The sequence below is a fragment of the Ursus maritimus genome, unplaced genomic scaffold (genome assembly GCF_017311325.1).
Source record: "Ursus maritimus isolate PB19 unplaced genomic scaffold, ASM1731132v1 scaffold_23, whole genome shotgun sequence".
Taxonomy (NCBI): domain Eukaryota; kingdom Metazoa; phylum Chordata; class Mammalia; order Carnivora; family Ursidae; genus Ursus; species Ursus maritimus.
The window spans coordinates 31602142-31615214 of record NW_024424786.1 but is presented as its reverse complement, the minus strand read 5'-3'; the positions used below and the strand labels follow the sequence as shown (position 1 = coordinate 31615214).

At 37.6% G+C, this 13073-nt stretch overlaps 1 protein-coding gene across 1 annotated transcript; it reads left to right on the top strand.

Annotated features, from left to right (window-relative positions):
* Positions 1 to 209: 209 nt before the first annotated feature.
* On the top strand, positions 210 to 1133 carry LOC103672376 (olfactory receptor 4C45-like). The gene has a single exon (XM_008701079.2). The coding sequence runs from the start codon at positions 213 to 215 to the stop codon at positions 1131 to 1133; it is 921 nt and encodes a 306-aa protein (XP_008699301.1). The 5' UTR covers positions 210 to 212.
* Positions 1134 to 13073: the final 11940 nt, after the last annotated feature.

The following is a 13073-nucleotide window of genomic DNA, read 5'->3' as shown; positions in this document are numbered from 1 at the left end:
TATGAATAAGATAATTTAACTTCTTTATATTCCTTTTTAAAAATATTTCCAAAATATTAGAGGTGAGTTGAAGGTATGTTTCCATCAATCCCAGAGGCCAGGACTAAAGAGAGATGGAAATTTTAGTGTTGAATTAAAAATACTACTCAGAAATTCTGTGATCTTTCCAGATGGAACATGTGCTTATAACCCAAGCTGACTCCAGGGAAAGGATGAGCAACGTCACAGAATTCATTCTGCTGGGCCTGACCCAGAACCCACAGCTGCAGAAATTCTTATCTGCTCTGTTTTTAATCACCTACTTGATCACACTGGCCGGTAACCTGCTCATCTCGGTCACCATCTTCATCAGCCCAGCCCTGGGTTCTCCCATGTACTTTTTTCTGTCCTACCTGTCGATTATAGATGTTTTCTACTCTTCTTCCATAGCACCCAAAATGATCTTTGACTTGATCTCTGACAAGAACACCATATCCTTCAATGGCTGCATGACTCAGCTCTTTGCTGAACATTTCTTTGCTGGAGCTGAGATCATCCTATTGGCTGTCATGGCCTATGACCGCTATGTAGCCATCTGTAAGCCTCTGCATTACATGACCATCATGAGCCCAACTGTCTGTGCTTTCTTGCTGGGAACGGCTGGGATTTTAGGCTTTCTTCATGGAGGGATCCAGGTTTTGTTCTTGGTCCAGTTGCCATTCTGTGGTCCCAATGTCATTGACCATTTTTTGTGTGATTTAATACCTCTCCTGGAACTAGCCTGTACAGATACTCACACTTTGGGGCCCCTGATAGCTGCCAACAGTGGGTCACTATGTCTGCTCATTTTCTCTATGCTGGTTGCTTCTTATGTTGTCATCCTGTGCTCTCTGAGGACCCATAGCTCTGAAGGGTGTCGCAAAGCACTGTCTACCTGTGCTTCTCATGTCACTGTTGTCATCTTATTCTTTGTACCTTGCTCATTCCTGTACCTGAGACCCATGTCCTCCTTCCATGCTGACAAAGCTGTGGCTGTGTTTTACACCACAGTAACTCCCATGTTGAACCCTTTAATCTACACCATCAGAAATGAAGAAGTGAAAACTGTCATGAAGAAACTCTGGGGGAAAATAATGAAAACTGGTGCTAAATGAATCTTGGGATTAGAGTATTTATAATAAAAATATCTAGTGATAATATAGATTTATTCCCCTTCTGAATTCATTAAACTTGGTACAGTCAATTATCCTGTCTGGATCAGTTTTCTTCAGGACCACATATGTTGTGGGCAGGGTCAACGTACCCCTAAGGTACAGTAGGCATGGTGCCTAGAGCCCAGAATAATTTTAGAGCCCAACTTGCAGTATACTCATCGTTATAACAAATCATTCGTAAAATATAATCATTATTATATTCCATGGAGAAGGACTCGTAAAGACAAAGGAGCAAGAGGCCACAAAAGTCATGATGTTGCCCTGATTGTGTGTATGAAAGAGTTCAGCAGCAATATTTCAAAACTCTTTATACCCAGTGCTACAGCTAGAATGTAGTTTTAATTTAAGAGAGAAGGGGCACCTGGGTGGCTCAGTTGGTTAAGTGTCTGACTTAGGCTCAGGTTATGATCTCAGGGTCCTGGGATCTACTCCCATGTCAGGGGTCCCACACAGCGAGGAATCTGTTTCTCCCTCTGCCCATCCCACTGCTTGTGCTCTCTCTCCATCTCATATAAATACATGAAAATATTTTTTAAAAAATAAATTAAGAGAGGATAAGTAAGTATAGAAGCAAAAAAGGATGGAACACTGGAGAGTCTTCAGGAAGGACTTTCATCCAAATATACTTTTTATTATCTTCCTATATTTAAGAGGTTAATAGATGTTCCCACACCACAGCAATGAAAAACTCTTTACTTGTCACAATTCCAAGAAGAGAACATTTCCACACAAAGGTACTTTTTAAAAATTACATCACCACCATTCCCTGTAGTATACAATTGTCTACATAAAGAACTGGAGGCAGAATTGGCTGATGCAAAAGAAATATAAGTGACCAAGTCTCTAGAGTTAAGGTAGAAAATATCTGTATGTTAAACTCATGTTTTAGACGTGGACAAAGGAAGACTCTGAACAGCTGGGGCAGGAAATGACCAGTGATGTAATAGCAAGCCTGTGTCACGAAACTGAACAATGACCATGGATATGGATTATAGAAAAAATTTCATAACATTTGCATAATGAAATTCTAGGAGAGATTCAGAAATACATGCTCTGAGTCAGAGATTAATTGCTTTGGATCAAATAGGCTTGATTTCTTATCTTATACCTGCATTAATTGGCCTTCTCAATATGAACATTTTGCTTCATCTCTCTACTGATTTTTTAATCTATAAAATGGAAATAGCATTACATACAATCTTAAGTTGTAAGAATTAAATGATTTAGATTGAAAAAATGAATCAGCTAAAAATTAGTGAAATTGCTCACACATGGTTTCAACCTTCAGTGATGTCACCAGCACAAAAAGTATGCCATGGACAACAGGAGCCCAAGAACACTGCTACTAACCATGATCACAGGAGAACCAAACATCTGTGCCAGCCTCACTTCATGTCAAAATAAGTCATAAAAAAAAAAGCCAACTACGTATAAGTAGGGACAGCGTAGTGGTGAGTTACTATCTCAGCAAGGAAACTAATGCGACCTGTGAACAGATCTCTGGGCACTAAAAGCTAGCCCACCACCAACTCCCCAGTCTGGGATACAAATGCACTTAAACATCTCTGCAGTAACAAATGGGGGAGCTCATTGGAGCAACTGTGAGATGTCTGAGCAGAACTAATTTCAAAAGTTCCCACTAGTGATGGATCCCCATCTGGTGCTCTCCAAGGAGGAGAAGGGAGAGCCCAGTGCCAGAGACCACAGACCAATTTCTGTACAGAGCTTGGGATTCCTGAGGAAGAGCTCAGAAACTTGTCTTCAGAAGGTGATTTCACAACCAGGGATTCGAATATCATGTGATGCTGGCATTTCTCATGTTCTCAGGACTTTATATCAGGTTAGATCTCACTCTCTATGAAGGCCTTTTAAAGGTAAATATGTTGCCATAACAAACAAACCAACAGACTCTTAAATAAGAGAACAAAGTGGTGCTTGCCAGAAGTGCTTGTGTGCGGAAAGGTTAGGGGGTAAAGGGGATTAAAAGATTCAAACTTCATTATAAAATAAGTAAGCCAAGGGGATGAAAAGTACAACATAAGGAATATTATCAATAATGCTGTAACACTGTTGTATGGTGACAGATGGCTGACTACACTTATCTTGGTGAGCACTGAATAATACATAGAACTGTCATATCACTATGTTGTACATCTGAAACTAACGTAACACTGTATGTCATGTACACTTCAATAATAAATTCTAAAAAACAGATGTTTTGCCATAATTTCCTGAGTGACCATCTTCTAAATATATGCAAGCAATAGTATGTTTAAAATATCAAACTTATCTTTTAAAGATCTAGCTGTAGTTCCCAAGAAGATGGGGTGAAATATGATAATATTTAAAAAAAGATGATGAAGCTCATGATGCTGATGTTGACACAGCCAATGTTTCCCAAGCATATTCTGTGAACATAATCCTACCTACACACTCCTTCTTTATGCTTTAGAGGCAGTAACTTTGGTCCTTATTTCTTTCATTAATTTAAGTCTCAAACAGTGGAACATACCTCTCTTTAAAATGTCCTTTACAAAAAAAGCAATAAAAAAACTAACTAAACTGTTTTAATAAAAAAAGAAAAAGAAAAAAGAAAAAAAATGTCCTGTACATACCACCAGAGGAGAAAATTCAGAAATACTGGGCCATTAAAGCAAACCCAAGTTCACCTCCCTCAACATTTGCTTTCCTTGAACACATTCATACCACTTCCACAGTTGGTATATTCAAAGGAGCAAATCAAGCTCTGACCCCTCTGGAAGTCAGCAAGAATCCACCTCCAATCATATCAGTCAGATTAGCAAATTATCATATCCATTTGTGGCCACACAGAATGTCCTTATTCACATTCTATTTCCTATAGGATTCATTTGTAGTGTTTCTCAGGTCATCTGAAAAATGACCACATGGTAATATAGCCACAAAAACCCAAGCCAAACTATACCTGTAGTCATCTAGCCATAAGTGGAGTCATCAATACGTAATCTCACTTCTTTTCTCCAAATTACCCAGTTGAGAGTTCTCAGGTAGAGCCTGAAAATCAGCAGGAGGACAAGTCCCCTACTATGGAGAGAAGAAGTCACAGGATTTTTCTAGACTTAGTCTTTCATCAGTGACATATGAGAGATGGTAAGAGTACTATCTTTTGTTCCAAAGTGGTCCCTGGAAAATAGCATGAGTTCATTCTGCTCTTGAAACATGGTCCACTTAAAAGTACTTCTACCTGTTTCTATTCATTACTACCTTTGTCCCAAAACCTCTCTCGATCATCAGATTTCCTAAATCACCATACTATTTCTCCACAGGGCTGACTATAACAGAAGCTGTGTTAACACATCTTTGGGCACACACCCAGGCAGATATCCTAAACTCTGATAGGAAAAGATTCAAGGAGTGACCTTCCTACTTGGTAACTGGGCTACATTTGTAGTTTCCCTAAATTGGTTACATGAGAGGAAGTTATGATTCACCCTAAAGTATCTTAGGAATATATATCTTAAAATTTAATTACAAAGATATTGTGTCTTGGGCATCTTTATCAGTTTCCCTCAGTACACGTAAGTTTAAACACATAACGATGCTCACTGGGTCAGGCAACACAAGAAAAATGTTGTGAAATGGTGAAGACATGAAAATGTGGAATGCCATCATTGTTCATCTCCTCTTATCCTACTAACCCTAAAAATGCTTCTAGTGGAGACATCAACTGTAAAGATTTCACAAGTTTTCATATTTGAAAGGACTCACAAGAACCCACAATGCATAGTCACAAAATGCATTATTTAAAGACCAATGATACCGCGATACAAGAAACAGAGTACAGGCAAGACTGTAGGTCCAAGAGGTATCCAAACATTCCCCCACATACAATCAAGCTTCAGCTGCAGCTGAACAACTAAGACCAGCATGAGGTAAGTCTTGGCTTCAGGAAACCTCAAGGCAGAAGTTTGCAATGAGGTGATTATGTCCCTCTGGTTAAGCCAGCTACGCCAAATAAATGCCATCAGTCAAACAAAACAAAACAAACAAAACAATTCTTGAGTATTTGAGGACGTTGAAAAATACATTAAAAACCCCTACAGTCTTATCCTACTCAAGGGTCAAAGCCAGGCATAACCATAGATAAGAAGAAACTTTCCTGTTGTGTAGTAAATAACTCTTTCATACACAGTCCACCCTCTGACTCTTGGTGAAGACTAAATCACTCATAATTATTCCTTCTCCTGCATATTTGTACCATTTATAGAACAGGAAAAAGGAGACAACTTCCAAAGTGCTAACAAATTATATAAGAAAAAAAAAAAAGGACGTTGTTTAAAGAAGCATTTCAGTTAACCAAATATTTCATCACAAACTTGTTAAAAAGCATGGAAAAGTTAGAGAACTATTTTGTCTCCCCCCACTACTGAAATTCACATTTTATGAAAAGTAGCAATATGTTGACTTAAGGTAACAATTATTAATTGTTAACTCATTTTAGTTCCTCCTCTACCAATCAGATTTCATTGGATGAACATCATGGGAGATGTTAATTCAACTTCCTAATACATGTGATCGTCAATATCAGTATTATAGATTTTGTTGAAACCAAATTAATCTTACCAGTTACACCAGTATTAAACCAAATAACAGTTGCATTATTATTGAGTGACTGGCTCCCTTTCTAGCAGCAATTCCTTCTTCCTGTTGAATTAATTTTTATTCAGACCCTTCATTTGATATAACCCTGGGTTTCCCTCATCTTCCGGTCATCCAAGACCCCTGAGGCAGACTGCATTGGCAGTCCATTGACTACAAGCCTCAGAAAAGCCATGCTGTATCACTATAGTTACCATCCAGTTCTGGTACCACAAGTAACACCACTCTTAACTCAACAACATGGAGTGCATTTATATTTTCTCTTTATTTAATCAGCCTCTATGCAGCTACTTTCCATACAGACTGATGGCTCTTCACACTGGAGCCACCATCAATACATCAAACTGCTTGTTAGACATGCTCCAAAAACTGATCAGAGGGAAGGACCCATTCAGCTGTGAGGGTAACTCCTCAGAAGGATCTAATGCGGGGCTCAAAGGCAAGGCAGCCACTTGTTCATATGTGTATTGGGTTCTTTCATTCTTTAAATATTCCTTTAAAATAATCTTCTTTTGTAATCTGACCATACTTGGTTCCTTCTAAGTGCATCCCATCATCAGTTATATTTGTGCTCAGTTACTTGTAATTTTGAAATATTAAAAAGCTTTTGGATGCATTTATCAACGATAGTATTTTTCTATTGACTGATACATGGGTTTCTGCATTCAACATTTCTTCTGAATATAAATGGTTGTTTCACTAACGTCTTCAATACTTTATTTTCTCCTCATTTGTGTTCTTTCTTGATATTATAACAATCAAATATTTCAAGGATAAGAATAATGATCTGTGGGTTTGCTCATCTTTACTCTTTTTTCAAGAATTTGGAGTGTGGGGGCACCTAGGTGGCACAGCGTTTAAGCGTCTGCCTTCGGCTCAGGGCGTGATCCCGGCGTTCTGGGATCGAGGCCCACATCAGGCTCCTCCGCTATGAGCCTGCTTCTTCCTCTCCCACTCCCCCTGCTTGTGTTCCCTCTCTCGCTGGCTGTCTCTATCTCTGTCAAATAAATAAATAAAATCTTTAAAAAAAAAAAAAGAATTTGGAGTGTGAAGAAAGATATGTTTTACCTTTGAGATAAAACTTTGCTCTATGGAATAATGATATTATCAATACCCCTACACTATTTGTTATGTTTCCTATTTTTGTATGGGAGAAAGTTTAGACACAGTAAGACTAAAGTCTGTACACATCCTTCCATGGCTGCTAAGCAGTGAGAACACAATGAAGAAACAGACTATCTGGCTGTAAAGAACATACTCTGTCCAACAAATTAGGATGCTTTTGCTTCCTCACCTTTAAAGAACGAGCTTTCTAAATACATCCAGACAGTTTCTCCCAGTCTTCCTTAATCTGAGTTTTAAATGCAAAATACCCTTGGAAAATACACATGACAAAACTGTCCAAAAAGTGAATTCTAAAGCTTTAAGTAAATCTGCAGGATTTTGCATTTTGCAGCTGTTATTATATGGATATCTGCCTTAGCTAATAGGAACAAAAGTATCTAGCACAAAAGAGAGAGTTACTATTAATTGAGTAAGCAGACAGAAGACTACACATTCAAATTTGGAAGACAACCTTCAGACCAATTGCAAGGCAATGCAATAGGAAGAAGAATGCCATTCCAAGAGGAAGAACTCAAAGAAAAGGAGATTCAGATTTGACCCAGGACAAAAGTTCTCCAAAAGAAAGAGAGAAAATCCTGAAAGCATATCAATACCAAAAAAATCAACAAAGTAAAAAGGAAGACAGTAAGAAAGTAAAAGGGGAACAGAAGAACTACAAGACACACAGAAAACAAAATGGCAAGACTAAGTCTTTGCCCATAAATAATTATTTTTGTATGTAAATGGGTTAAACTCCCCAGTCAAAAGACATACAGTGAGTACACGGATTTCTTTAAATCCCACTCTATGTTGTCTGCAAAGACTCACTTAAGCTTTAAGAGGACACACTGTCTCAAAATGAAGTGATGAAAAAGATATTCCATGTGAATAGCAACTGAAGTCTGGCAGGGACTATACTTATGTCACACGAAATAGACTCTAAAACACAAACTGTCACAAATAAGGACTTTATATAATGATAAAAGGGTCAGTTTCCCAGGAAGATATAACACTCATAAATACTTATGCACCCAACATGAGAATATCTGAATATATCAAGCAAATATTAACAGATCTAAAGGCAGAAATAGACAACAACACAATAATAGTAAGAGACTTCAATACTCCACTGTCAGTGATGCATAGAACATATAGACAGAAAATCAGGAAGAACACAATGGATGTGAACAACACTGTTAACCAAACGGACCTAACAGACATATACTAAATATTCCATCCAATAAAAGGGGAATATACATTCTTCCCACGTGCATGTGGAAGATTTGGCAGGACAGATCATATGTTAGGTCACAAAAAAGTCTTGAAAAACTTAGGAAGATAAAAATCATACAAGGTATTTTTTCTAAACACAATGAAGTGAAACTAGAAAGCAATAGCAGAAGAAAAACTGGAAAATTCACAAATATGTGGAAATTAAACAACACGTTATTGTACAACCTATGGGTCAAAGAAGAAATCAAAAGGGGACTTAGAAATATTTCAAAACCAACAAAAATTTAAAACTGTACACCAAACCCTGGCGCATACAGCAAAAGGAATGCAAAGAGGGAAATTTATAACAATGAACACCTACATTTAAAAAGAAGATCTCAAATAAATAACCTAACAGAATCCCTCAAGAAATGAGAAAAAGAAGAACTAAGCCCAAGTTAGCAGAGGAAGGAATACTTAAGATTATACTAGAAATAAATGGAAAGTAGAAAAACAATAGAAAATGATCAATGCAACTGAGTAGTTTTTTTTTTTAAGTAAAACAAAATTGACAAACTAACTACACTGAGAAAAAATTCAAATGGAGGCAACTGGATGGCTCATTCGATAAGTGTCTGACTCAGGTTCAGCTCAGGTCATGATCTCAGTGTGATGAGATTGAGCCCCATGTCTGGCTCCACACTGGGCATGGAGCCTGTGTAAGATTTTCTCCCTTTCCCCCTCTCCCTCTGCTCCACCCTGCCACCACTCCTAACCTCTCTCTCTCTCTTAAAAAAAAAATTAAAATAAATACAATCAGAAATGAAAGAGCCGACATTAAAATTCATGCCACGGAAATAAAATGATTATAAGAGACTACTACAAATAATTATACATTTATAATTTGGAAAACCTAGAGAAGTACATAAATTCCTAGGATCATAATATATACCAAATCTGAACCAAGAAGAAATAGATAATCTAAACAGACAATAATGAACAAAGAAATTAAATCCATAATCAGAAACGTCCCAAGTGTGGGGCGCCTGGGTAGCGCAGTCGTTAAGCTTCTGCCTTCGGCTCAGGGTGTGATCCCGGCGTTGCAAGATCGAGTCCCACATCGGGCTCCTCCGCTGGGAGCCTGCTTCTTCCTCTCTCACTCCCCCTGCTTGTGTTCCCTCTCTCTCTGGCTGTCTCTCTGTCACATAAATAAATAAAATCTTAAAAAAAAAAAAAAGAAAAGAAAAGAAAAGAAACGTCCCAAGAAAGAAAAGCCCAAGACCCAGGGCTTCACTGGTGAAATCTACAAACAACATTTAAAGAAGAATAAATGCCAATCCTTCTCAAACACTTCTAAAAATGTAAAAAGGAAAAAAACAGCTCTAAACTTGTTTTATAAGGCCAGAATTGTTCTCTTACCAAAGCCAAAGATACCACCATAAAAGAAATATGCAGGCCAATACCCCTGATTTACATAAAGGTAAAAATATTAAACAAACTACTAGTAAACTGAATTCAAAACCACATTAAAAGGATCATATACTATAACCAAGCAGGATTTAACCCTGGAATGCAACGATGATTTAACATGCAACAATCAATCAATAGGATACACCACATTAATGGAATGAAGGATGAAAATCATATGATCATGTGGAAAAAGCATCTGACAAAATTAAACCCCTTTCATTATTGAACTCTCAACAAACCAAGAATAAAAAGAAATTATCTCAATATAATAAAGGTCATATATGACAACCCCACAGGAAACATCATACTTAACAAGTGAACAACTTCTTTAATCAACAAGTGAATAACTAAAAGACTTTCCTCTAATGCTAGGAACAACAACAAAAAAAGATCCCCTCTCATGATTTCTATTCAACATGGTATTGAAAGTCTTACCCAGAGCAACTGGGCAAGAAAAAGAAATAAGGCATCCAAATTGCAAGGAAGAAGTAAACTTCTTTCTACTCAGGTGACTTGACCTTCTATGTAAGAAACCCTAAATATTCCATACACACACACACACACACACACACACACACAGGCACACTCAAAATATATTAGAACTAATCAATAAACTCAGTGAAATCAAAGGATATGAAATAAACATGCTAAAATCAGTTGCATTTCTTAAAACTAAGAATGAGTTATCCAAACAGAAAATTAAGAAAACAATTACATCTATAATAGTATCAAAAACAATAAAATACTGAAGAATAAACTTAACTCAAAAGGTTAAAGATTTGTAAACTGAAAACTACAAAACTTTTATGAAAGAAAATAAAAACAAAAAATGGCAAATAAATGGAAAGACATTCTGTGTTTGTGGAATGTAAGACTCAGTGTCAACAAAAGACCATACTACCCAGCAAGATATAGAGTCACTGCAATCCCCATTATAATCCTGATGGAATTTTTCACAGACATGGAAAAAACGATCCTAAAATTCATATGGAACCACAATAGACCCCAAATAGCCAGAGAAAGAACAAAGAAGAACAAAACTGGATACCTCACACTCCTGATTTCAAACTATATGACAAAGTTATTATACTTTAAACAGTATAATCCTGGCATAAAGACAGACATAGAGACCAATGCAAGAGATCAGGAAACCCACAAATATCCCATGAATATACAAGTAGTCCACTGATCTTTGACAAAGGTGCCAAAAATACACAAAAATAATACATGGTGCTAATGGTGCTGGGAAAACTGGATACCCACATGCAAAAGAATCAACTGAACCCTTATCTTACACCTTCATAAAAAAATCTACTCAAAATGAACTTAAAATGGAAGCCCTGAAACAGTAAAACTCTGAGAAGAAAAGATAGCAGAAAATCTTTGTCAGATTGGAATGGGCTATGATTTCTTGAACATGACACCAAAAGAACAGACAACAAAAGCAAAAATAGACAAATGGGAATACATCAGACTAAAAATCTTCTGTACAACTAAGGAACAATTAGCAGAGTAAAAAGACAACCTATAGCATGGGAATAATAATATTTGCAAACCATATGTGTAATACGGGGTTAGTATCCGAAACACAGAAAGAACTCATACAACTCAATAGCAAAGATAGGCCAGTGATGGGTGTTAAGGAGGGCACATATTGCATGGTGCACTGTGCGTTATATGCAAACAATGAATCATGGAACATTGCATCAAGACCTGGGGATGTACTGTATGGAGACTAATATAACAAAATAAAAATTATTTAAAAATAAATAAATAAAAACAAAATTGATCCTCCATAAAAAAAAATAAAATGGCAAAGATAGCCCAATTTAAAATTAGGCAAAAGACGGGAATAGACGTTCCCTCAAAGAAAATAAACAAACGGCCAACAATAAATGAAAAGTTGTTCCACGTTACTAATCATCAGGGAAATACAAATCAAAACCACAATGAGATATCATTTCACATCTGTTAAAATGGCCAGTATCAAAAAGACAAGAGATGACAAGTATTAGTAAGGATGTGCAAAAACGGATCCCTTGTTCACTGAGGGTAAGAATGTAAATTCATACAGTCACTATGGAAAACAGGATGGAGGTTCTTCAAAAAATTAAAAATAAAATACTGTGTGATCCAACAATCCCACATCTGGGTATTTATTCAACACTACTGAAATCAGGATCTCAAGGAATTCTTGGCCCTCCTATGCTTATTTCCACATTATTCCCAGTAGCTAAGATGGGGAAACAGCCTCAACGTCCATCAGCAGATGCATATCTTTAAAACAAGAATGTAATATATATATAGACATGGAATACTTTTCAGCCTTAAAAAGGAGGGATATCCTGTCCTTTCTGACAACATGAATGAAACCTGAGGGCATTACTCTAAGTCAAATAAGCCATGACAGAAGTAGAAACACTGCATAATTCCACCGATATGAAATATTTCAAATACTCCAACTCAGAGAACCAAAAAGCAAACAGTGTTTTCCAGAAGCTTGGGAAGGAAGAAATGAGCAGTCATATTTAAAGAATATGGATTTTTAGAATGGGAAGATGAAAATGTTTTGGAGATGGTTGGTGGTGATGTTGGGATAATAATGTAAATATATTTAATGCCACCAAACTGTACATTTCAAAATGGTTAAAATAGCAAATTATATATTAAGAGTATTTTACCACAATAAAATAAAGAGAGAGAGAGAGAGACAGGACACCTGGGCTACTCCCTCAGTTAAGCATCAGATGCTTGATTTCAGCTAAGGTCATGATCTCAGGGTCGTGAGAACCATTCCCTGTCAGGCTCCACACTTAGCATCAGGTCTGCTTCAGATTTTCTCTCTCCCTTTCCCTCTGCCCCTCCCACTGCTCATGCTCTCTAAATAAATAAATAAACTTTTTTAAAATTAGGGGTGGAGGGCGCCAAACTGTGAGTGAGCAAAATTGTTAACTGTACAGGAGAGAGCTCAAGGTATTCTCTGCTTCCCTTTCTGGTTCTAGATTTGGGGAGTATCACTTTGGTATTAAAGGTAATGGTGGCCCCGGGAGACCAAGGAGCTATGAAGACCCAGGATTTGCGGATATGTGTGTTCCTCAGAGGTGAATTTCTCTGCGTGCCTTTCAACACCTTCCATCCACAGAGAAGCCAACCTCTTCAAGTCAATACGTGTCATCTTTAAGGCTTGATTTAGAGGAGGAGTTAAGATGGCGGAGGAGTAGGGGACCCCTTGGTGAACGCGCGCCACCAGGCATCTCCCGGAACTCCGGAATCACGGTGTAGGGCCCCCCTTTTTCAGCCGGTCCCCTGAGTCGAGCTGAATAGGTACCAGACCAGCCTAAATAACCACGGAATCAGCCTGAGACGCAGGATGATGCATCTGGATCTCTACAAATGAACATCTCCAGCGCTGAGTATTGAGGTACGAAGAGGGGAGCTGTAAACCGTGCACGGATA

What these genes read in the sequence shown, in the direction of transcription:
- LOC103672376 (XM_008701079.2), top strand. Translation starts at nt 213, where the DNA reads ATGAGCAACGTCACAGAATTCATTCTGCTGGGCCTGACCCAGAACCCA.